General features: G+C 31.2%; 1 protein-coding gene across 2 annotated transcripts; it reads left to right on the top strand.

The window, feature by feature from the left end:
* The first annotated feature begins 11,444 nt into the window (after positions 1-11,444).
* Positions 11,445-25,070, top strand: LOC117906930 (autophagy protein 5). 2 transcript variants are annotated; one of them, XM_034820216.1, is made up of 8 exons: positions 11,445-11,636; positions 12,413-12,537; positions 13,520-13,586; positions 19,167-19,256; positions 20,141-20,228; positions 22,116-22,259; positions 23,626-23,757; positions 24,559-25,070. In XM_034820216.1, the coding sequence occupies exons 1-8, from the start codon at positions 11,517-11,519 to the stop codon at positions 24,924-24,926; spliced, it is 1,134 nt and encodes a 377-aa protein (XP_034676107.1). In that variant the 5' UTR covers positions 11,445-11,516; the 3' UTR covers positions 24,927-25,070. The 2 variants fall into 2 exon arrangements, with proteins under 2 accessions (XP_034676107.1, XP_034676116.1); XM_034820225.1 differs by lacking the exon at positions 23,626-23,757.
* The last annotated feature ends 1,262 nt before the right edge of the window (positions 25,071-26,332 follow it).

Below are 26,332 nucleotides of genomic sequence, written 5' to 3'. Positions count from 1 at the left end.
ACCCGACTTTAGGGACTTAGAGGGGTGTTACGATCTTTACTGTACCTTCCCGATAAGTAACCTGACCCCGAGCCCTATCCAGTTTTTTCATAGATCACATTTTCCAAAATAAGGAGTCACACTTAGAGTTTTCTTTTTTATTTTGTTTACCCTTTTAAAATAAAACAAAAATAAGTAGCGACTCCAAACCATTTTTCTTAATCAATAAAATCATTTTTCAAAATAAAAATCGAGTTCGCCATCGAGTGGGAAACGCGTGAGCCGAAATGCAGGCTCCACAGAAGTATTTTTAGAAAACATATTTTAGTACTATGTTGTTTTTATTTGTTTTTTGAAGACTGTTTTAATAAATAATTATACAAACATATTAAATGATTAAAAATAAAATACTAGATATAAAAAATATTTTTAAAACATATTTAAAAATATTAAAAATATTTTAGATTTTCAAATAGACTTTTGTTCTATAAAAATTAGACCACAATTTCAAAAAATTATTCTTAAAAACTATTTTTTAGAATTATTTTTGAAATCAGTTACCAAACAAGCCCTAAGGTGGTGTTTGTTTGTTTTATTTATTTTTTACTCAATTCTAACTAAAACTTAAAATTAAATAATGTTTAATAGTATTAAATATTAGATTATTTATTTTTCTAATATTTTATTTCTATTAAACATTAAAAAATAAATAAAAACTAATATGTTATTTTTTGCATTTAGAAAAAACCAAATATTTTACCTTTTTCTATTTAACCAAAAATTTATAATAAGTCATGAAAAAATAGAAAAACAAACAACTTAAAGTTTGAAAGTAAATTACTTTTAACAAAAAGGTAAAACAAACAAACATTCTTTTAGTATGGTTTGGATATATTTTTGTTCTCTTTTTTTAAAAAAAAATAGAAAAAAAAATCGTAACTCTTAAATAAAATTTAAGAATTCTTTGAGATTTATGTTAAAAAGATACTTAATTTTAAAAACTATTTTGAATAAATGAAAGTATTAAAAAAAATTATTACTTTAAATTTTAAAAATAATTTTTAAAGATATAAGATGGATGTATACTATTTATATAAGAGTATGTATATTTAATATTGGAGTTACTATTTTTTTTTTAAATATATCACAAAAAATTTAATTATTTACCAAATTTGTGAAAACAAAATGGGCTTAAACCTAATTAAATTAATTTTGCATTCAAAACTGGACCTAGCTATAGTTGCCAAAATTTGATGGCATGTACTAGAAATCGGCCCACTTGCTGCCCAGTAAGTCAAAAGATGGGCCCAGAGAGGGCCAGCCCATGTTTACCTGACAGAGCACAAGAAACCGCCGTTCTTTCACTCGTTTATTCTCCAAACGCTGCGATCGGTTTGATCTCTCTGTTAAAAGGTACTGCTTTAATCTCTATTCCAATCAATGGACTTCTAGGCTAAATACAATCGTTTGGATGCTGGGAAAACAATGTCAAAATGAAAGGAAATTTTAAATTATGAAAATTTCAACTTCTTGGACTCGAGAATACATATAATGGCGCTTTATCTAAAATTCATATGATTCTTTGTCTTAGTTGATCTCAGTCTTCTATTTTTTAGTTTTGTGTTTGTTATGGAATTTTGGTAGCAAAGAAAGTGAGAGAGATAACATAGGAATTAAAATCTGGTTGTCTTATATAGTTATATTTTCGTTTATTTTCTTAGTAACCAAACGGAGGGTGGAATTTAACTGTCATTGCTTTATAACTTGGGAATGCTATTGCTGTAAGTTTAGAATTTTACGGTTTCTCTTTGAACAGTAGTGGAACTATTGCAAATTTGGATTGCAGAAGAACTTTAAAGTGTAAAATAAGTAAAAATGAATTTAATTTTTTTAGTTATAACAAGGTTTGAAATATCTGTAAATACGAATATATCGATACTTTAATTTTATGGATATATCTGAAATATCTGAAAAATATCAAATAGAAGTAGTTCAAAATTCATGAAAATGTTTTAAAAACTTTTAAAAAATAATAAAATAAGTAAAAATATACATATTAAAGTTATTTTGTAAATATAATTAACATAAATATGATTAAATATAATATTTATCAAATTTTTATAAAAAAATTAGCTTAAATTTATTTAATATATTTATATTCATTTATTTTAAAAATTAAAAAATATTTTTATTAAAAATTGATTGATTACATTTTAAATAAAAAATTAAATTGATTTATATAAAATATTTTATTTATGATTTAATTTCTAAAATTTTATTATAAATATGTGATGATAATTTTTTCTATTAACATTAATTCATTTAAATAATTAAAATTATTAATAATTTATCTTATTAACTTAATCTTTATTCATAAAATATTAGTGTGGACCCCGCATTTTGCTCGATGCGTTCCCACTCGATGGCAAAACTCGCTTTTTATTTTATTCGATGAAAATTTGATTTTTTAGAAAAAGTCTTGGAGTCGCCGCTTATTTTTGTTTTATTTTTTTTAAGGGAAAAACCAAATAAGAAGGAAAACCCTAAGTGTGACTCATGAAGGAAAAAAATGGGTCCGTGAAAAACCAAGTTTAGGTCTGAGGGTCAGGTTACTTATTGGGAAGGTACGGTGGTAAGCCATAGCACCCCTCTAAGCCCGTATACGTACGACCTCTACTAAACGAATTGAGGAAATTATGACAATTAATTAATCAATTATGGATACCAAGAAAAATAATCAATATACAAGTCATGGTGAGAATTAATATGCACAAAAACAATGATGAAATCTAATTACAAAAATACACAAAATAAATAATAAGAGAATTATGCAAAATGATTTATTGAATTAAATAAATAAAAGATATTAAAAAAAGTTTTAAAGAAATTTCAAATGATTTTATTAAAAATGATTTTGAATTAATGATTTCCATTTATTTACTTATAAAAAAAATAATTTATTTTTTCAATTTCAATTGTTTTCAATTTTCAAAAAAAGCTATTTACACTTATTGTATCAAAAGAATTCATTACAAAATTTCAATTTGGGCATAAAAATTATTTTTTACTTGCTTTTACTAGAAAATAATGAATTTTTATAATTTTATTTACAAAAGTATTTGGATTCATTTTCATTTAAAAGAATGATTTTTATAAATTATTTAAAATGACATAACTTTATTTACAAAAGAATTTTTAATTAAAAGGTAAAAATAAAAATAAAAGTAAAAATAAAAATAAAAATAAATAAATAAATCATCTATTTCTAAAAATGACTTTTCCAATTTTAATTAAGTAAAAAGAATTTATTTAAAAAAACATTTTTTGGACGATTTTATTAAAAATTAAATTTTGGGACAACTTTATTTACAAAACAATATTTGGAAATTTTTTTTAAACAAAGAAATTTTTGGACAAATATTATTTAAAAACAAATTTTCAAATTCCATTAATAACATTTCTTTTGGATTTTTCTAAATGCATTTTTTTTTTAATTTTTATAAATGAAAAATAAAATAAAATAAAATAAAAACTTTCTTTTATTAAAAATAATATTTTAAAATTGTTGTTTTATTAAAACACATTTACTGACTTTTTTCTCTCATTTAAACAAAATTTCTAATTTGTTCGATGTTCGATTCTGTACACACTCAATAAATACATGCGAACAAATATTTATACAAACTAATAAAAATAAAACCAAATAAAAAGCGAGAAATAAAATATGTACCCAAATAAACTTACAATAAGTTCCATGTATCATCAATTCGTACTCAGCCAACAAGATTGTAGAGTGGGTCCATGCAAAAAACAAGAATAACACAAATGTAAACATCTAGATATGTATAAAATCTCAAATAAATATTCAAACCCAAATTCCAATTTCAAATTAGTCTCATAAATTTCGTCAATTAAAATGAGCCCAAATTACTATAGGTCTTAACCCAGAACGTCCAAATTAATAACAAAAAATACAAACACAATCAACCAAACCTAAAATGGGATAAATTAAAATAAATTATACTATATCTAAATTTAATATTTCATAATCTAAGCGTAGTTTAATATACACCACAATTGTCCCATATCCAAATTAAACAATTTAAATTGGCCAAGCTCATATCAAATATTCAAATAATCCAACAAATCCCACCCACATTATGGGCCCCAAAATCCACATCAATTAACAAGCCCACATAAAAAAAAACACATGGTCAAGAGAAATAATATTTCAAGCCCAATCAAATAAGCCCAAACAAATAACAACTTAACACTAGGTCCAAGTCCAAATAAACAATATGCAATTGATATAATCTAAATATCCCCAAATTGATCACCAAATACAATATGCCCACAAACCCAAATTAACAAATTTCAAATTAATCCACTAACAATAAATTAAATCAAATTATGTATTAATCTACCAACAACAAATTAATTACAAATTTCATATTAATTCAACAATTCAAATTTCACAAACAATAATTATTATTAAAATAAAATAAAATAACAATAATAACAATAATAATAATAACAATAACGATGATAATAATAATAATAATAATAATAATAATAATAATAATAATAATAATAATAATAAGATGAGATGGGAAGGGGTCGTCGGCCAGCAGTGGCTCGTCGGCGGCGACTGGCCGGTGGCGACTGGCCGGTGGCCCTATCGGCGACAGTGAGGGTGGACGGGTTTTCGGGAAGCAAATAAAATGAAATAAAAATTAAAATCAAATGAGAGGTGTGGTGGAGTGCTGTGAAGGAGGAAGAAGATGGAAAAAAATATGGGGGCCGCGCCTATGGGAGTTTGGGGGGGAGAAGAAAAGAAAAAAAAAGAATGCCAAGGTGGGGTGTCGGCCGTGTGAGAGTGAATGGAGAGGGAGGGCTGCCAAAAGCCCTAAAAAACTTCAGAAAGAAAAGAAAAAGAAAGCAGAAAAAAAATGGGGGGCTTCTGCTGCTGTTCCCCGGGGGGAAGCTGAGAAAAAAAAAAATGGGGGCTTCTGTTGTTGTTCCTAGGTTCGGTGCCGACCGTGTGAGTGAATGGAGAGAGGAGGGAGCCCAGAGGAGAGAGGAGGGAAAAAATGGATGGAGGGGGGGGGGGGGGGGGGGGGAGATTTGGGGAAAAAAAAGAAAAAAAAAATGGGAGAGGGGGCCCGGCCAAATGGAGGAGTCTTGGGGAAGAGAGAAAAGAGTGTGAGGGAATAAAAATATTGGAGTTTACAGCCAAAGTAGTATTTCTTTGGAAAAAAAAAAAACCCAAACTAATCTAGTTTTCAAACTATTTGCCAAAATACTCTTTTGAATCCACATCAACAAGCCATCTTCGTCAAACTTGTTTTTTTACTTTGGAGACCCAATTTTTTCCCGAAATCAACAATCCAGAAAGTATTATCTTCTCTGCAGCTCCACCATCTGCGGCTCCATTTTCTCTCCTCACCGGCTGCGGCTCCCACCAATGGCTCCCACCAGCAGCTGGGTAAATTTTTTTCGGGTTCATGAGTTTTTTCCCACTCATTTTCCTTAGCTTTCTCACCAACCAAACAAAGGAAAACAAGTTGTTTTGAAAATTTTAAAAATCTCAAGTTGTTTTCAATTTCATAGCTATCCAAAAAACTTGAAAAACCCTTTCCTCCACCTTGTATTCCTCTTATCTTGGAACTCGAAAAACCCTAACCTTTGCCTCATTTTCCTCTCATCTCGAAATCCTTATAACTGTCGATCTACCCATGATTCATCTTCATCGTGATCCAAAATATGGATTTCGGATTGGATGAAGGTGGGGGGAGAGAGAGAGACTTGGAGAGGTTAAGGTTTTTTCGGATTGGGGTTTCGAAAGAGAGCAAAAAAAAAATTCTTTTTTCTATAAAAATGGAGTTAATATGTTGGAAATTAACATAGTTACAATGCATCAAGTGGCTATTAATTTTAGAAAAGAATATGTTTAAGTGAGTTCCTCAAAATTGGGACAAATGGTCTATTGCTATCTGGCTTTGATTATACCTGGAATAATGATGATGTATTACAGGACAGGGCCACCCCTGATGAATTTGCGACTACAATATCATTTGGTTTATTATTTTCTGTTATCCCTGCACATGAAGTGTAAATTTTTCTTTTTAGCCAATTCCAATCACAAATTGGATGATGATAACTGTTGATGATGTTTTTTCCTTTTAAATTTTCTTGGATAAGTATGTGAAAGATGTTATTATGCCTTGGTTATTAAAATGAGAGTTTACTGACTGAAAGTTGAAGGGTTTGAAATTAAATATGGCCTTTAGCAGGGTGCTTAGGGGAAACCTATGAAATCTCAATATGGAATGGAAATACACTCCTGCTTAATGTTGAGCTTAATGTATTGATATTTTCTTTACACTGATCAAAGCACGCTCTTCACATTAGTGCTAATTTTTCATATTTTTGGTGGCATATTTTACATGTTCAACTTTCTCAACCATTACTACTGGTAAAATTTCAACAACCTTACAATTACTCACTCCCGGATAGAAGCTTCAATTCCTCACAAACATGGGCCTGCTATTGTTGGTTATGAGGCAGTAGCTTGCTTGATCTTATCCATCAACTATTTCTAAAAGTACCTTAGTGGTTGTAAGCATGTTTGTTAGAAAACTTACAATACAATGATATAATTCATTTTCCTGATGTAAATCTTATTTATTGCTTGGTTGTATCTCATCTGAAGTGTATTTCATGGTACAAATATAATGCACAATACAATGATACACGTACAACAATACATATGAACAACAAATATTAATATTTGCCTAGTGAGAATCTGGAACTAAAATTTATAGCCAAAAATTCAAAAAGCTTTGTTTTGTGGATTTTGTAAAACACTTATGCATTAAAGTAAAAAATTGGGAAAAATGACTCATTATTTTTTGTAAGAATCTGCTTCTTCCAGGTTTAATACATATTTATGGGAATCTTCTTGACATAAGACATATGGAAGCAACTTCAAAAAGTTACAGAAAAAGAAAAGTGAAAGCCTCTACACTTCCTAATAAATCCTTAGGGTTATGAGTTATAATTACTTGTTTATTATTAAAATATTTTATCTTCTTATTTATTATAATTACTAGATTAATCGAGAAACCATCATTACAAATGCTTAAGTTTTTCAAATTATTTTTAAATTTGTTTTCATAATTTATTAACTTTATAAAATTGGAAGTGATTATTAAATTTATTTTTGTTTCTTTTTCTCCTCTAAAAAAATATATACTTTTTATTATATATATATATATATATATATATATATATATATATATTTAAAAAAATTATTAGGATCAAGGAGATTTGAGTGTGTCATTTTTCAATCATCATTTTTATAAAGATAATACTATTGCGCATATAACAATCTCTTCCCCATTATAGGGCTCCTAAAACTCGAATCATGACCAAACTCTAGGGCTCCTAGAACTCGAATCATTTAATGGCATGTGGAACATTTAATAGCACCTATACAAATGCTAACAACTTTATAAAACTGTAAAAAGACATGTAGAACCTAGGCTGGATCTCCAAACCATGAAAATTGCTTGTAATTATTGGTTAGCTTTTGAATTGTATCATATATTAGAAAATGTATCAAATTCTCAATTATTATAAATTCCTTTTGGTAAAGAATATTGTATAAAGTATTTTCTAAGTTAATTTATTATTATGATATCATATTTCCTCATAGAATAAGGAAAGTTATTTAGAATATTTTTATAAATATTTTAGGCCATAGAGGGAAAAATCTATAAGATCGAGATAGACTCCTAAAGATTATAAAATATTTGAAGAACTCAATAGTTATAAATAAAAAAAAAAACACTAAAACCAAATTTAATATATAGAAAATATTAGTTTTTACTTCAAATTTAACTTATTAAATTATAAATTGTAGAAATTTAATTAAATTAAAAAAATTTAAAAATTAACCAGACATAAGCAAAAGTGTATTAACTATTCCGCTTTCTCTTTTTTAATTATTTAAATGGAAAATATTAAAACATTTATAGTCGTAACTATTAATTATGTTGAATATGTACACATTACATCCATTCTTGAACAAATTTAAAAAATTTTCCCACTTAATTTGGGTAGCTTAAACAAAGACATTTTAATTGTTAATGGAAAAATAACAACCTTTTATTCAATTTTAATGATAATAAATAATAAGAAAATATTATTAATAAAAAACATTGAATTATTTGGATATTAAGGTGTTATTAGTTATTTAATTATTGTTAATAACATACCCTAATATTGTTATTTGTTATTTCATTACAAATTGATGTTATTAGTAATGTTTTATATTGTGTAATTTTGTGGTTAAAAATGAAATTGATTTGATTTTTTTGACTTCTTCTATAGGTAAACTATGTCTAATTTATCGGTGACAATAGTTTGTTTTTGTAATGGAAAAATGGTGAGAACACAGACCGATGTTGATTATGTTGGGGATAAAGTTGTGGTTGAACCTATTGATGTGCCTCTTGGGACAACATATGAACAACTATTGGAAATGATATACTCGGTCACTGACATTAATAAAGAACATTTTCGATTAATACTTAGTTGTAAGTATCCTATGAAAAAAGGGAATAAATTCCAACCTTGCCCAGTAAAGAATGATAGTGGTGTAGCTCGAATGTTAGAAATGCATAACAGATTTGGGATGGATGAAGTTGAGTTATTTGTTGAACAAGTATCTATTGACTTACAAATGAATTCACCAATTGGTAATTGCATGTCTTTGTTACTTGGTGAAAATGATGGTACTAGTAATGTTCAAAATCCATTTACTTTTGACCATAGATCAGAAGAGGATGAGGAAGACGAAGAAGGAAGACAATGTGATGATGACAGTGTAGGAGCCGAAGATGTTCATAATGATGATAATCAAGATAGGGAAGGTAGCTCGCCTTTTTTAGCTGTTCGTGAGGCAATTGAAAGAGAACAAATGAGATATGTGGCTGTGGATGGGGAAGGATGTAACTTGTCAAACAATCCAGATATGTGGCTGTGTACGTCGAGTTCTACCTCCATCAGTTCCATCTATCTCAACAGCTCATGTAGATGATGTGTCACAGTCTATAGAGATGGAGACTTTTCAGATAGCACAGATGGATATAACAAATATGGCCATCTACCGTAGATGTTCACAACGAAAGAGAAAGATTCCATCATGTGGGACACATTGAGATCTTTTTTCATGTTTGTAGAACTATTATACTTTGGTTTATACATTTAAGGTTATATAAAGTGTTAATTCAAATTAGTGATGTTATGTTATTCACATGTTTCCTTGATAATTTAAACAAATAAAACTCAAATGCATCCTAAAGTCTAAATGAAAGAAATTCCAACTAAATAAATTATTACAACCATTACCTATTTTTCTTTCATATAATTAAAAAATTATACATTTTAACCAAGACATAAGTTCAAATCATACTTAATAATAAATAACCTAAAATCATAATCATTGGCATTAATTTTCATATGAAAATATAAAATTTTAAAATAATATAAACAATTTCTTTAGTTATTTTAAAATTTAAAAATAATATGAATAAATAATTTTCTTTAGTTCATATGTGAAAATATTTGTAAAACAAATAAATATTTTATTTACCATAAATATATAAATTTTTATGGGAATGCATGTAGACCAAATTATTTTCTCAAATTTTCAAGGAAAATATGAAAAAATAAAGATAATATATATATATATATATATATATATATATATATATATATATATATATATATATATATATATATATTATATATATATATATATATTTAAAACAGTCGTAACAAAAAAATTTGTGAAAAACAAAGTTCTAAAATCCCATACTTTTTTACACATGAGTTCCCCTTAAAAATATTTGTGAAAATTACAACATAATTGTAATTTTGATAAAAAAAATATTTTAAAAATAATATTAAAATTACAACACCATTAAAATAGATGCGGATTGAAAATAATTGTAAAACCACAGTTACTAACTATGGTTTTATGGTTGTTTTGATAAAAAATATTTTTAAAATAATATTAAAATTACAATACCATTAAAACAGGTGTGGATTAAAAATAATTGTAAAACCACAGTTACTAACTGTGGTTTTAAGTGTGGTTTTAAAAGATTGAAAATAATTGTAAAACCACAGTTACTAACTGTGGTTTTATGATTATTTTGATAAAAAATATTTTAAAAATAATATTAAAATTACAACACCATTAGTAAAACCACAGTTAGTAACTGTGGTTTTATGGTTGTTTTGATAAAAAAATATTTTAAAAATAATATTAAAATTATAACACCATTAAAATAGGGACGGATTAAAAATAATTGTAAAACCACAGTTTAACTGTGGTTTTATGGTTGTTTTGATAAAAAAATATTTTAAAAATAATATTAAAATTATAACATCATTAAAATAGGGACAGATTAAAAATAATTGTAAAACCACACTTACTAATTGTGGTTTTAAGGGAAATTGTAAAATTGTGGTTTTAAGGAAATTTCTGTAAGTTTTAAAACCACAGTCACCAACGGTGGTTTTTTACACTTCAAATCCATGTGAATGTTTACGTGGATAAAGAAGACTACTTTGACAAATATTTTGAAATGGATACTATTCTTATCATTTTTTTTTTACAAATAAATTATTTTGGTCTTAAACTCAAAAAATTGAGAGAAAATTGAAAAGTGGCCGGTGATGAGAGCATGGGAGGAGAGAGAAGAAGTGAGTGGGTGAGGGTAGGTGGGGGAGAAAAAGGAAAAGAGAGGAGAAAGAAAAAAAATATAAAATAAAAAAAATAAAATAATAAATAAATAAAATAAAAATATAATAATAATAATAATAATAATAATAATAAAATAATAAAAATAATAATAATAATATTTATAAAATAATGAAAATTGAAAATTAAAGGGTGAGTGAACCTAAAATAACACATGTAATTGAGATTTAAAATTGAGCTCAAAATTAATATAAAAATAAAATTGAGATAAATTTTGGGTCCACAATTAGGCTTCATTATTATTTTTTATATTGTTGCAATTTTTGAGTAAAATTATATTTTTAATATTTTAAAATAAAAACGTTTAAAATTAAAAGGATAAATAAAAAAATTAAGAGAGAAGTGCTAGTAATTTTTAAAATAGAATTAATGAGATAAATCACCGATATTTTCGAAAAAATGGGAAAACAACTGATTTTTCAAACCTTGGATATAACCACTAAATAATATAAAGGTGAATTTTATTATGATCTTTAAGGTAAATTGAGTATGATTATCTCATTTAAATTATAAAAATGTGGGATATGAGGGGGAATAATGGTATAATGCGGGTATTTTGGGAAGAAAAAAAATATAAACTGTCTAGATATGTAGTTTATTTATTTATTATTAAAAAAATGGAGATCTCATAATTAACTGCAAACCTTGTATCAGGAGTGAAGGACCGAGCAAGAGGAAGGGCGTAGGTGCGTTCCGGGGAGAGATGGATGTAGAAGCTATGGGCAGAGAAGCACAAAAGTATGTTTGGGAAGGGGCTATTCCCCTCCAGATTCATCTCCATGAATCCGAAGTCACCACTCTTCCTCATCCTTCTCCTGCTCTTGTAACTCCTCTCTCTTCTCTCTCTCTTTCCGATTCCATTACAATATCTGTCAATTTTTCAATCAATCTTCAATCAAATCTTATTCTTTCTTCAAATTGAAGATAATTTTTTTAATGATTTGAAGCATATCATTGATCTCTTAATCCAAAAGACAGATTATTAGGAAATTAGAGCAAGCGAGCAATCTCAAAAGCTCTTAGTGTTCATCTCTCTGCAATTTTATTTTTTTGTTTTTATTAGAGAATGAGTTTAAAATATGTACCAATGTTTCATTTGTTTCATTATAATTTAATTTCTAATTCTTTCCTCCTTTTCCCTACCTTATTTTGAAATCCAAAAGAAGCCTAGGTTTCTTAGGGAAAACTATCTCTTATTGAAAAAAAAAATGATAATTTTCAGCTAATTTCCCTGATGGAGTGGGTGATTCAAAAAATCAATACATGTTTAACAAGGCAATGCCATTTTTATAAGTTTAAAGCTTGAAAATGACTGAAGGATTTTTTTTTTTCTTCTTTTTCTTAAGGTAATGATTTCTCAGTTGAGATAAACCTAAAAGATCTCTGATTACATACAAAAAAGTGATATAAGTGAAACAAAAAATGATCCAGTGGTATTATATACCATGTTGAAGGGTTACCTTTGAGTGAAGATGAAAGAGTTGAATGGGGAAAAGAGTTCGTAATCTCATTCAACTGGTCCTGAATTGTGGAAAATGTTTCTTTCTTTCCACATTAATTTTTCTTAGTTGCTTATGTTGACTTATTTTGTGATTTCAGGTCTTAGCACCTCGGATGGGGTACTTACCTTTGTTACTTCCTCTACTCAAGCCACACTTCAGTAGCACACTTCCACCTGGTGTAGATACTATTTGGTTTGAGTATAAAGGTTTGCCACTCAAATGGTATGATGTATTTTCCTTCATATAAATGATATTGATACATGACTTTCTATCTCACCTCTTAAAAAAATTGTATCTGTGGATGAAAGTAACACACTGTTGACACTTAAGGAAATGGCCCAACATAGAAATATTGGTTTACTGGCAGTGGGAGAGTTCCAGGAGGTTTAACTTGGATTGTTGGTTAGGAGCAAAAACCTGTCTGTTTCCCCTTCTTTTTCTTCTTTTTTTTTCTTTACGCTTGTCTATTTTATAACTCAATACAGAACCCACTTTTCTATTTACTTACATTTGAAACTTGAGGCAAATCCCTGAATTGCATGCCTGGAGTGTGGATTTATCGTGTCAATTGCAAATTCAAAATTTTTGGGAGTGTGGATTGGTGGCATTTCCTTCGGTGCCCTTTCCTTTTTTGTTTCTTTTCTGTGAAACTCTCTAATAAAACAGTGCTGTCCTGAGTCAAATTCCTCAAATGGAGAGTCCAAATAATTTACTTTTATTTTCTCATGCTCTTTGAAAGTCTGTTTTGATGGTCAAGCTGTTGGACAAGTAATAATTTTCCATAGTTGTCTAGCTGCATAATGATTAAAAGAACTCAAGATATATTAAAATCCTTCTACTATTGGTGTGCATTGAAACACTATTGAATAAGACTTTTGTTGCAAAAAATAGCTAATAGTAACAAATTAACTATTGGTGTGCATTGAAACACTATTGAATAACTGCATCTCACTCATCAAGACCTTCACAGTATGGATTTTGGTAAAGGATGATGTCAAATGTGATTCCCACCTCACAAACGACATCATCATCTATCAAATTTATGGTGGCTTAGTGAGAAATTGGCTGTAATGTCTCTCTGTTGGCTTTTGCATGTAATGTTTGGATGATTCAAACACTGTTTTATTAAAAACTTTACAAGTTGCCCTTGTTTCCTTACATTGGGATGAAAAATATTGACTAAGGCTATACATTCTTCTTACAGGCATATACCAACAGGCGTTCTTTTTGATCTTCTATGTGCAGAACAAGAAAGACCTTGGAATTTGACGGTATAGAATTTATTTAATATCATGCTATTTTCTTGAGTTTCACTTCTTTAACAGAGAATTGGTATACATTGCTGTGTCCACACACTGTCTGTCTCCTACACTTGCGGGTTTGTAGTGAGGTTATATTTCTTAATTGGTTGGAGAAGAATACCTCTCCCTAAACCTAAGATTAGGGTTGTGAGCCCCATGCAAAAAAAGTTACCATTGGTTTGTAGGATCCTTCAGTTGCTTTAATATGGGCGCACTATTTACTAGAACCTCGTTATTGGTAGTTTTAAAAAAAATGTCCTGATAGTGGTACTATAATGGCACTTTGCATGTTTCGAAAAAGATACCATTCATGTTACTATAGCATTCCTATTCATGTTAGCAATGACTAAGTGTTTTTGGTTTTTTTATGAGACACTAATTGATTCTTAGCCTGAAAAAAGAGTTGTGATAATCTTTGGGTGTTTAGACTAAAAGAATAGTTGTGATAATCTCTTTTGAAGTTGGTAGCATTGATGATTTACTACTTCAAGTTTAGTCTGGAATGTTTGATTCTTCTTCTCTTAGATATTGATTTTTAACAAAAATTTTAGGGTTTGTTTGACAATTTTTTTGGAAATAGTTCTAAAAAATAAGTGTTTTATAGTAGTCCTTAACTGTTTTTGGTGGTGGATATATTTTTGGGGTTATTGTAGTCTATAAGTGGAGGGGGAAGCAAAGGAGTGGAGGTGTGCCATATTTTATTTGTTGAGGACACTTTTATCTTTTGTGAAGCTAGTCAAGAGGAAGTACCTTCTCGAAGTTGGATCTTTATGTGGTTTGAAGCCAACTCAAGTTTGAAGATAAATTTGGAGAAAAGTGGATTAATTCCGATGGCAATGTTCTTGGAGGAACGGGTGGCCAAGATGGGGTGTAGGAAGGGTGAACTCCTAGTCTTGTGTTTGGGTCTACCTCTAGAATCCCACTATAAATCGAGGGTTGGTTGGCATATGATAGAAGAGAGAGTTCATAAGAGGCTAGTTATGTGGAAAAGGTGATATATTTTTAGAAGGGGGAGGCTTACTCTCATGAAGAGCACTATGTCAAGCGTGCCCATTTAGCATATTTCTATGTTTGTCTTACCTAAGAAGGCTAGTTCAAGTATTGAGAAGATCTAAAGGGACTTTTTGTGGGGCAGGGGTTCCTTAAAGAAAAAACCATATTTGGTGAGATAGGAGATCACTTGCAAAGAGAAATGCTATGGAGATCTTGGTATTAGAGAGATATCAACCCTTAATAAGACATTGCTAGGCAAGTGGATCTAGAGGTTTGCCTCAGAAAATGAGTCCCTTTGGAAGCGGGTTATCATTGAGAAGTATGGAGAGGAGGGTGGTTGGTGTTCCCAAGATAGTAGGGGTGGTTTTGGCATTGGATTGTGGAAGACCATCATGAGAGGTTGGGAGAATTTTAATTTTAGAATCTCATTCAGGGTTGGCAATGGTAGAAGGGTGAAATTCTAGAAAGATAAATGGTGTAGTGATTCTACTCTAAGAGAGTATTTTCCCTTTTTATTATATTCCTAACTTTTACAAAAGATGCTTGGGTGGTGGATATATAGGATCAGTAATGCAAGGGAGGGCATTTGAACCCTTGTTTTTCTAGGAATTTAAATGATTGGGAGATGGAAAGGGTTGAAGCCTTTCTCTCAAGGCTTGAAAGGAAGACTATGAGAAGGGATGAGGAAGATAAAATGGAATGGATGGATGCAAGGAAGTGTAAATTTTCAATCAAATCCCCCTACACTTTTTGGTGGTAGGAAATAGTGGAAGTTTTTCTATGAAGGCTATTTGGAATTTGATGGTTCCAACTAACGTAGGTTTTTTGCATGGTAAGCTTCTTAGGGGAAGATTTTGACTTGGATCAATTTTAAAGGAGAGGATGATCTTTGGTGAATCAATGTTTTCTTTGTAAGAAAGATGAAGAGTCAATAGATTACATCCTTTGCATTGTGTTAGAGTTAGGGTGTTTTTGGAATTTGGTATTTTCCTTGTTTGGGATTATATGGGTGATGACAAGTTCGGTAAGAGAAACCCTTTTAGGGTGTATGGTTCTTTTGTGGGCAAAATATGAAAGGTTTAGAGGTTGTGTGTATTTTGAACATTATGGAAGGAGAGGAACTAGAGAACATTTGAAAGCAAAGAAATGTTTGGTTAAGCACTAAAACTTATATTTCTTTGTAACCTTTTGTTGTAGGTTAGGTTGAACATAGATGAGGGTCAAATCCATTTTTTTTACACTTTTGTGAATTGGGCTGGGGTGTATATAGAGGAAACACTTTCTCTTTGATAGATTTTGTAGACTGGTTAACTACCAAGTAAGGGTCAGGCTTGTTTGCCTTTTTGTCTTATGCTCTTTTGTGTCCTGGTATACTCCGTGTATACTCTTACTTTAGCCTTTTTGGCTTTTAATGAAATTCCTTCACCTATAAAAAAAAAAAAAGAAAAAAAAAAAAGGATCTTCATGAAGGGGTTTTTGTTTTATTGCCCTTTCTTTTGTGTTTTGCCTTTTGATGTCCATTGCATACGACTTGTGTACTTGGGTGTGTTTATGCTGGGCATTGATAATATATTGGTTTTATTTCCCTATCAAAAAAAGAAAAAAGAAGTTTTAGGAACAAAATTCGAATTAACTATTGAAATATGAAAAACAGTTTTGTGGAGTTATTCTCCTTTAAAACATTGTGTATGCAAAAATACTAGGCCTATTCTTCATGTTTTCAGTTGCTCCTTAGAACACCCTACAAAGAACATGTGAAAATACGTCAAATTTGTTCTAAAAAATCACTCTATTGTTAGAAGCAATTCTAAATAATCTGTTTTCAAACATTTTCTAAGCATAAATCTAATTTCTAAACAAACCCTTAACTTCTTTAATTCTTCTGAGGAAGTTGGTTTGCTGATGGTGGCAAAAATTTATCTTTAAAGCACCAAAATAGTTGCATAGGTGAAAAAGGGTTGCAAGAATCTCTTTGTAGCATTGATAATTTACAGCTTTAAGCTTTGGATCTAGTGATTCTTCTTCTATTAGAGGTTAGTTTGCCGATGGTAACAAAAATTTGTCTTCTTCAAATTTTTTCTGTTTGAAGTTGATTTTGCTGATGGTATAAAAATTTGTCTTCAAAACATCAAAACTGTTGAATGGATGCAAATTTTGATCTCAACTGTCCTTTAAAAAATTCATCCCTTTCTTCTTATTTTTCTATTAGAAGTTGATTTGTTGACTGTAACAAAAATTTGTCTTCAAACCATCAAAACAGCTGCATTGATGCAATTTGAAAAAGGGTTATAATAATCTCTTTTGAAGTGGTAACATCAATAATTTACAGTTTTAAGCTTTGTTTGGACTCTGTGATTCCACTATTACAAGTTCATTTGCTGATTGTAGCAAAAATTATGCTCTTCAAATTTTCTTTATGAGAAGCAAATTTGCTTATGGTGACAAAAAAAATCGTCAAACCATCAAAAAAGTTTGTTACTTCAAATAGTGTTTTTGCACCAAAATAATGACAAAATACGATTTTAGATCCATATACAAAACTACTCTGACAAGAGGCGGGAAGCAAGTTTTAATTTGAGGTATGGAATATTGAAATTACCAAGGAGAGTGATGGGAGCATCTGATTAGGCTCCATAAATGCTAATGCTTACAGCATGGCATAGGCTCTTGGGCAATTTAGCAATTTGGGTCGAGTTGAATTCTAACCTGGCCAACCTAGCCCAAATTAAAGCTTTGCCTGGGAAGTGAAAGATCAAGCTGGACAGGAAGCTTGTTTTAGGTGAATAATATTTTTTGTCTACAAGTTATATAGTTTGGGCTTTTAATATCCCTAGTTTTGCTTGTGTTAGGTGAGTAATATTTTTTATCTACAAGTTAAATTGGGAGGTGGTATGCACAGATAAGGATAAAGGTGGGCTAGGCCTTAGGAAGCTAGCTATGTTGAACAAAGCTCTGCTTGGCAAGTGGATATGGAGATTTGCTTGTGACAAAGATAATCTTTGGAAACAAGTGATCAAGGTGAAGTATGGGCAGGAGGATTTTGGGTGGAGGCCAAAGAAGGCTAATGGGGCAGTGGGAGTAGGGGTTTGGAAAGAGATTTGGAAAGAAGCAGATTGGTGTTGGAATAACATGACGTTCAGAGCAGGGAAGGGCAACACGATCAGATTTTGGACAGATGTGTGGTGTACAGAGTTAGCGTTGTCCCAATGCTTTCCTCATCTCTTTGGTATGACGGCTCAAAGGAATGCAACGGTTGAGGAAATGTGGGATCAGAATTCGGGGCAAGGAAATTGGAATCTGAATTTTTTGCGGGATTTCAATGATTGGGAGATGGAGTTGGTTGGGGATTTTCTACATATATTGAGGGGTCACAAGCCCTCTCTGGAGGAAGATTCTGTCCTGTGGAGGAAAGGAAAAAGAGGTCAGGTTAGGGTCAAGGAAGCTTATAGCTTGTTGGCGAGGTCTGTTGATACAGATTTTCCTTCTAGGAGCATTTGGGTGGCAAGGGTGCCAACTAAAGTTGCTTTTTTTGCATGGGAGGCGACATGGGGGAAGGTGCTCACTTTGGATAGACTTCAAAGAAGAGGGCTTCAACTTCCAAATCGTTGCTTCCTGTGTGGATGCGAGGAAGAAAGTGTAAATCATATCCTTATACATTGTACAGTGGTTAGAGCTCTATGGGATATTGTTTTTGGTTTAGTTGATGTGAAATGGGTTTTTCCAGAAAGTGTAAAGGAGGTCTTAGCTAGCTGGAGGGGCTCGTTTGTGGGAAAAAAAAGGAAAAAGATTTGGGACGCCATTCCGTTGTGTATTTTTTGGATGGTGTGGAAGGAGAGGAATAGATTAGCTTTTAGGGGACGTGTGTTGAATGTGCAGAAGTTAAAGAATTTTTTTGTTTGTAATCTGTGGAGTTGGGCCAAATTGTATGTAGGTGAGGAGGCGTTCTCCCTTATAGGTTTCCTAGAGTGGATAACTTCCATTTAAAGGGAGGTGATTTCTTTTGTTGTTGTTTTTTGAGGCCTTAGCTGCCTTGTATACTCCCTGTATACCTTGTGGCGTTGTGCCTTTTGAATGAATATCCTTTACTTACCAAAATAAAAAATAAAAAAATACTTTATGCTTTTAATATCCCTAGTTTAAACAAAACGATGTGAGCTTAAAATAAGTTACAAATGAAGATTTACTTATCAAAAAAAAAAAAATTACAAATGAAGATCTAGTGGGAAATGGCTGTGATGATATGAAAGTGTGGGACAATCCACAGAGGAGGGTGGTAAAGGGCAAGTACAGGGCTGAAAGGGTTAGCCGGTGCTTAGTGAGAAGGCCCCATGGAACTAATGCAACGGCACCAGAGGGTGAGATTAGTTTTCCGGATTCCATTTTCTTCTCTTTGGATAACGTTCAAAGGGTGAGGTATGGGATAATGGTTGAATGGTTCCAGTAAACTGCAAATGAGATTGTAAACCTTATTATAGTTACCTGATGAGAAATAAATTTGATATATGTATCTTTTTACTTTTGTAGGTTTATTCTCAGTTCTTGGATTTCTCTTTGTAGGTACATTTTAGAGGATACCCCGGTAATATTTTGACTCCATGCGAAGGTGAAGATAGTGTTAAGTGGAGCTTTATTAACTCATTGAAAGAGGTTAGTTGTCTTTTTCTTTTGTGTGAGTGTTTTTATTTTTGGGTTGGTTTCAAGGTCTCGCAGTATCCATATTTGGTGGGTGTTGCCTTTTTCATGGTGAATGGAGCAATGATATAGTTTATTTAATATGGATTTCAATGTGTCTTTTCCATTTCCTTTTCTTTCCTTTCTTTTTTCTGTCATTGCTATTTTTATTATTTGCCTTTTAATATAACTGGGTAGACCTATATTGACCTTGAGAACATGCTAATATGTTTCCTTATCATGAGGGAAGGACCAGTAGCATTTTTGCACAAGTGGCAACACACAATACTGAACACATATTCTTGATGCTTGAACATCCCGAGAAGTGATGATTGAACCAAGTAATTTTCCCATGTGAGCCAATAATAAGATTTCTTATTTAGTGCTTACTCAAGATTCTTGCTCTCAAAAAACAATAGGTGAAAAACAAAGCGATAACCTGATTATAGTAAGGCAATACAAATATACACATTTTTACCTATTCAATACTTAACCAATATACATGTCATCTTCAACAATCAACACTATTAATTTTTCAACCCTCATGGTGCCTAAGCTAGGTAGGGATAAAACCCAATCTTGAGGAGAAAAAGATGGACAGGGAATGAAATAGGATAAACTTATTCACTAGGAAGATAGAACACTTAAATTTGTTGTTGTGAAAGCCCTTTGCCTCAGATGCCTAGCATTTTACTTCACTTCACTTATTTCCCTTGATCCCCTTTATTATTATTTTATTGGTTTTTTTTTAATCTCTTCTGGGCGGGTGGCAGGGAATAACTAGTTTTTGTTGGAAATGCACTGAACAACATGAATGTCTTATTAAGATTGTTCTTCACAGTACTTAATCATGTCTCCAGGCAGCATATATAGTCAATGGGAACTGCAAGAATGTTATGAACATGTCACAATCTGATCAGGTGGAGCTCTGGCACTCTGTGTTAAATGGTATGTCTGCTTATTCTTCTTCTTCTTTTTTGAGTGATAAGTAAGGTATGTTTGCTTATTGATTAGGAGCAAATGCATTTTTTGTTTTGTGTCTACACACACACAGATACAAATGTCTTGATGTCATAACTTAAGACTGGAAAAAATTGGAGATTTATTGTTTTTCATAAGAGCAGATAAAATTGAAATGTGTGTTACTTGAAGAATTGTTCTTATGGATGTTTTATGTCTGATTTTGCTGCCATTTTAAACCAAGAGTTTGCAGTTCTTACTCAATTCTCTATAATTGGTTGGATTCACTTGCTTATATAATCTTGATTGCAATATTTCAATGTTTCAATTCTGCTAAATTAACTGCAGTTATATATAAAGACATCAATCGTACAAGTATTAGACACTATGCATAAGCAGCAATGTATGTCAGTCCATTAACTCATTCTCCCTGTAATTAATTTGAGCAAGTTAGATTGAGAGAGATAGGTAATTTATCAAATGTATTTCTCATGTTTCTGAATTAACCATTGGTAATCTTCCACCAAAAAAGAGCAGTATGAAGCTCTGTAGTAATAAATTTGGTTTTTTCACTCTTCAGCTTTCAAGTAAGGTATTCTTGCTTGCAACAAATCCAAATGAGCATGTGGATCTGATCTTGTTGAACCTTTGATCCTCTGTTTAGATGCTCTTCTCTTTTCATAAATTTTTGATAGATGCATTCTTGTCAAGTGGCATTGCGGAAACCTTCTCTATGGAGGAGTTGTGGAGTGCATGGCTTGATGGGATTATCATAATCCTAAAATGGTGTTTGTTTGACAGTTGCTGTTGCCTGTGGAAATTTCTTTGCCTGGACTATTAGAAACTGGACATGCTATAGGGAGGCAGAGAGTGATCCATTATCTTGAATTTTGAGGCTAGATCTGGTTCATGTGATAAGTTCATATTATAGGCAAACAGATAGTATCTAACCCTTGCCGTGTTCAAAGAAAGAGTTGTTTAGTCTTGATTGATTTGAAAATGTCTTTAAAGCATCATAAGCCTTTTTAAAGAATTGAACTTTGTATCAATGTGGGAATAATTTTCTTCATTATGGTTTGAGAGGTTCAAGAAATATTGAATGGAGTTCACCTTCTGGGCATGGAACCCAGAAGAAAACAATAACAGATAAAAATAATTTGTTTTTCAAGGGTCCATTATTCTCCATTGTACCAACATTTTGGTCTATAGACAAACCTTTTTCACAATTATAATGACAAGAGGGAACTTGTAACCTGACAGTGAGAGTTAGAGTGGCTTGAAATTCCAAAAACTGAAAATGTTTGCTAAATTGAACCTTGTCAAAGGAAATTATTCTAAAGCAGATTCATATTTACTGGAACTTTGTCAACGGATCTTATTAGCTTTATATGTGTGTGTGTGCAGAGTTGTTAAACCCCCATTTCTCATATCTTGATTTATATGTGTGTGTGTGCGCATCTGCACACTTGTTTGCATACATATATACACATCTGTATAATGCAACCCACATGCAGACATGCCCACATGCGCAGAATTGGGAATCATAAAGCAACAAGGCGTGAATGCTACACTGGAAATCAGCCCTTGAGGCCTGGTTCAAGTGGTAAAGGGATGGGGAGGGTTTGTGGGAGGTTCTAGGTTCAAGTCCCAATGGGGCAAAAATTTACCTATCCCCAAAAAAAAAAAAAAAAAAATGCTACAATGGAAATCTGATCTATATGTGGGCTCCCAGAATTTCATTCAGGAATACTTTTGGGTTTTCCCTATTAAAAGAGTGATTGTTATCTGATCACCTTTTGGTTGTTGAATACAGTATTTCTCATATACTTGTCTATCTGATTATATTCCAACATTTTTACACATATTTCATTGCAGGTAATATGGAGACCTACCAACGGGTTTCATCTAAGCTTAAACTTGAAAAAGTTGGAGATCAGTATGTAGGGAAACCAAATTCAAACTTATTAAAATCTCGAACAAACACCGGTGAAACGGATACTGGTGGACCAGTCAAGACAGGTAACAGAATCTCTCTTAATTTTACAAGTGGAGAAACCTTTTTGCTACCATTTCTTATTAAAATGGGGTTTTCTCTCTTTCCATCCCATCCTTCCCACCTTGATTGCTTCTTCTGGGAAGGTGATGAACGAACTGGGTTTGGAGATTTGTGGGGGGAAGGACATAAAGCAGAAAACCAATGCACATACTCTCTTTTTTACTAGTATGCTGAGTTCATTGTCAATGTACTTGTGGGCTTCCAGCCTTTTTCCTCAAGCCATCTGTTTGGGGAGCATTCAAGATGATGCACATGAGGTGCAAATATATTAGCATTATGTTGTGGTGCACATATATTAGCGTTTTGCTGTGTGGTTCTTTCTAGCCCCTTCACATCTCAACTCCATTTTTAAACAGAACACCCTATTTTCTGCTCTGCTTGACCTTTCAGACAAAGTACCTCCGTTTGTAATTTCATTGAGATTATGACTATTGGAACAAGAAATCTACCTCTGGCACATTAGTTATTTGTTTTTGACTAACATTTTGCAACTTGAAATTACTTTCCAAACACATTCATTAGTACTTCAGAAAATTTTAAAAATGTTTATAATAAACCTTGATTTTTTATTTTTGGTCACTTTATGAAGTTATCTGAAAAATCAAGTTACTAGATCAAAATTACTTCTTGTTGAGCATATCATTTGATATCTAAAATCATTTCATAAAATTTTAATGAATCTGATAGCCTTTCAGTCAAGTTAATAAGCTTAAATACAGCTGTAACTTTAAAGATGTTGGGTATCATATGCTTTTATTCGCGTAACATTTATTAAAAGGATTGTCCCTTTTTTTAAAAATAATTTTTTAATGAAATCTATGTGTAATAATGTGCTTAAGCTTAAGGTGTTATGGGTTGGGGAGGGTTTGTGGGAGGTTCCAAGTTCAAGTCCCTATGGGGACAAAAAATTTACCTATAAAAAAAAAGCTTAAGGTGTTGTAAGGTCTACCTGGGTTCTCTTATATTAAAAATGAGATTCCACGAATCCCTCACTGCTCCAAGTTTTAGTTCCACCTGACCTGTTCTTGTAGAGCATTTATTCATCATGCAACCCTTATCAATTGTCCATGAAGCCAATCAAAGCTCACCAATGCACAGCAATCCACTTATAGTTTGAATGCTTCATTTCCAACTAGATTTCTTTTCACAGTGTGGGTCTAATTTTAAGGCTTAGCCACCCAACTTTTATAAAAGTTTCTTCTTAATTATGTTTTTGTAAAGAAATTGTGAGTGTTATTTATTTTCATTGGAACTTCTGGTGAATGTGTTCTTGTCTTCCCTTTTTTTTTTGGGCATATTTTTTGGTCTTATTTTTTAAGCTCTTATCAGGTAGAATTCCAGTTCGTTTGTATGTTTGGAGTGTGAGCAAGGATTTTGATGATTTAGAAGATGCACCTCAAATTGATAGTTGGGACCAAATCTCTTACATGAACCGACCTGTTGAGATTCACAGAGAAGAAGGTAAACTCAGGTATGCCTTGTTTGATGTGAGGAATCTCTTGCTAGGGTTTTATACTTCTTTTCTTATTAAAAAAAAAAAAAAAAAAACCAAATCTTGTTGTATTATTTTATATTAGACTTTGTTTGTTGGGGAATTAGGATTCCCATCTAGACAGGCCAATCACAATATATATATATATATATATATATATATATATATATATATATATATATATATATATAAAGGAGAAAAGAATGACCATCTGGACAGATTAGGCATAGCTAGAAAATGTTAGTGCACTGGAAAATGAATTTCTTATATTTGGATGTCATGGAAAAAGGTGAATGAAAAAAATATACTAAGAAAAGAAGAAGGAAAATTGGTAAAAGATTTCTCTCCCCATTTTCCTCAGATTAAGGTGAGGAAAGTTTGGGAAAAGTGCATTCCTCAAGAATCTACCAACCATATTACTGTAGATGGCTGGTCACTTTGTAAAAAGGGAATAGAATATCTTAAAAATGGAATGGTTTTAAAATCATTAGTATGACATAATGTATTTAGTTACTTATTTCCTTTGTGATGAGTGAGGCTTACTGAGAATGCCTATCTTTCTAGTTGGGGTTCTTTTGGAAGTCTTGCTTAAAGGTACATCATACATGATAAAGTTATTCCCTTGCACACATCCTCACACACATACATACTCTGGACCCATTTAGCTGGTGCTTGCTGCATATATCTGGGAACATTTATGTGTATGATGCCAAATGTTGACATTGACATGATTTAGGAATTGAGTGTGCTTTGTATTTGTGGGGCTGCAGACAAATGCTTCACCTTACGTGATGCGGTGAAAGCTCTTCTTCCAGAGTTATTTGTGGAAAAAACCTTAATTGATGAGGAAATACCCAGAATAGAACTTGAAGAAGAATCAAGAGCCCCTTCAGACGATGAAAGCAACACGAGAAATGAGGAAGATGTTGAGGAAAAACAGGGTGAAAATGTGGAGTGTTGCTGCCCATCTGATGATGCTGAAACCAAGTTGAAGCTGGTCCGCATCCAAGGGATTGAACCAAAATTGGAGATACCTTTCTCTTGGGTGGTTAACAACCTGATGAATCCGGAGCACTTTCTTCATATTTGTGTTTTCGTCAAAGTTCCACAAGCCAAGCCATTACCACACGACAGGTAAAGTTGGGTTATTTCATATATAGGCTAATTATTGCACGTGAAAATCTAATTTGCTGTACAGAATTTACACAACAGTTAAAACATCAATCGGTTAATGTCATTATTTCTCGGCACTTCACTGTGAAATTCAGTGTGCTTACATACATTTGATAACTATGGAGAAAGTAAGGCTTTAAAAGGTTGGACTGTTCAATAGTTTGATTTCTTGAAGACAACATTTTCTTGGTAAGAGGCTTACCCTGGATTTGTTGAACGACCTTTCAAACCAACCTCAATTTTCCGTTTCCATTTTCATTGCTCAACAACAATGGTTTGGTCTGAAGCAACATCAATCAAGTTCACTATTGTTGGGTCAGTTTGAATTGCAGTAGTGGACTTGATTGGGGCTTGTGTTTTATGGTCGAAAATTTGAGCTCTTTCATTAATGCTTGGTACCAAAAAATTGCTGCATGTGGAGCTTCTTTATTGGTTAACGTGGTGACACTATTTTATTTTTATTATTATTTTTATCTTATGGTCTAATTCTCTGATGTATTAGAGCCTAGCTATTAATGTGTGTTCTCTTCTTAATCGTCATAGGTGGGCGGGGTGGAAACCATAATAATCCGATTCCCTCCTTGATTTTCATTAAACTACTGAGGACAGCCACAATTGCTACAAAGTCAAATGATTTCTGCCAAAACACAGAAGGAAATAAAAGAAAAAAAATTCTTATGCGGAGCATAAAAATAATGGAAAAAGATAAGAGTGAAGCAAATGAAAAAAAAAAAAAAATAGAAAGAAAGGATAAGGCAAAATTTTATTTGTATTTTTTCTAGTTTAATTGCTTATATTGAAGACATTGAAAATTGTTTGATAATTGTTTTCGAAAACAGTTTTTAAGAACAGTTTTTTGAAATTATTATATAATTTTTTATAGAACAAAAGTCTATTTTAAAATGTAAAATGTTTTTAACTTATTTTTAATATTTTTAAATTTGTTTTAAAAATAATTTTTGTCTTCTATATGTTTTATAATTATTTTTTAAAATAATTTTTAAAAAATAAGTGAAAATAATAAAAAATAATTAAAATATGTTTTCTAAAAATATTTTGTGGATAAAAAATATTTTTTTATTACTAAACATGTTTTTCAATTTTTTTATTTTAGAAAATAAGAAATTATTCTAAAAAATAGTTACTAAATAAACCCTAATTTTTTTATGTGGATGTTATTTTTAATATTTCCCTTCCTTTTTTCTTTTACCATATTTGGTTTGTGAACCTACCAAGGGAGAAAATATGTAAAAAATGAAAAAGATAAGAAAATAATATAAAAAAGTAAATAAAATCTCCTTCTATTTGATATTTAAAAAAAAAATGAGGGAAAGAAATAAGTCATTGAAAAAAATACTTTCTCCAATTTTT

This window comes from Vitis riparia, chromosome 2 (genome assembly GCF_004353265.1).
Source record: "Vitis riparia cultivar Riparia Gloire de Montpellier isolate 1030 chromosome 2, EGFV_Vit.rip_1.0, whole genome shotgun sequence".
Lineage (NCBI taxonomy): Eukaryota > Viridiplantae > Streptophyta > Magnoliopsida > Vitales > Vitaceae > Vitis > Vitis riparia.
This window is presented reverse-complemented; position numbering and strand designations above follow the sequence as displayed.

Bases quoted from the DNA above. Each gene is read 5' to 3' on its own strand.
- LOC117906930 (XM_034820216.1), top strand. From the start codon at position 11,517: ATGGATGTAGAAGCTATGGGCAGAGAAGCACAAAAGTATGTTTGGGAA. The intron at 11,637-12,412 runs GTAACTCCTCTC...TTGTGATTTCAG, and splicing joins CTCATCCTTCTCCTGCTCTT to GTCTTAGCACCTCGGATGGG. The intron at 22,260-23,625 runs GTAACAGAATCT...AGCTCTTATCAG, and splicing joins TGGTGGACCAGTCAAGACAG to GTAGAATTCCAGTTCGTTTG.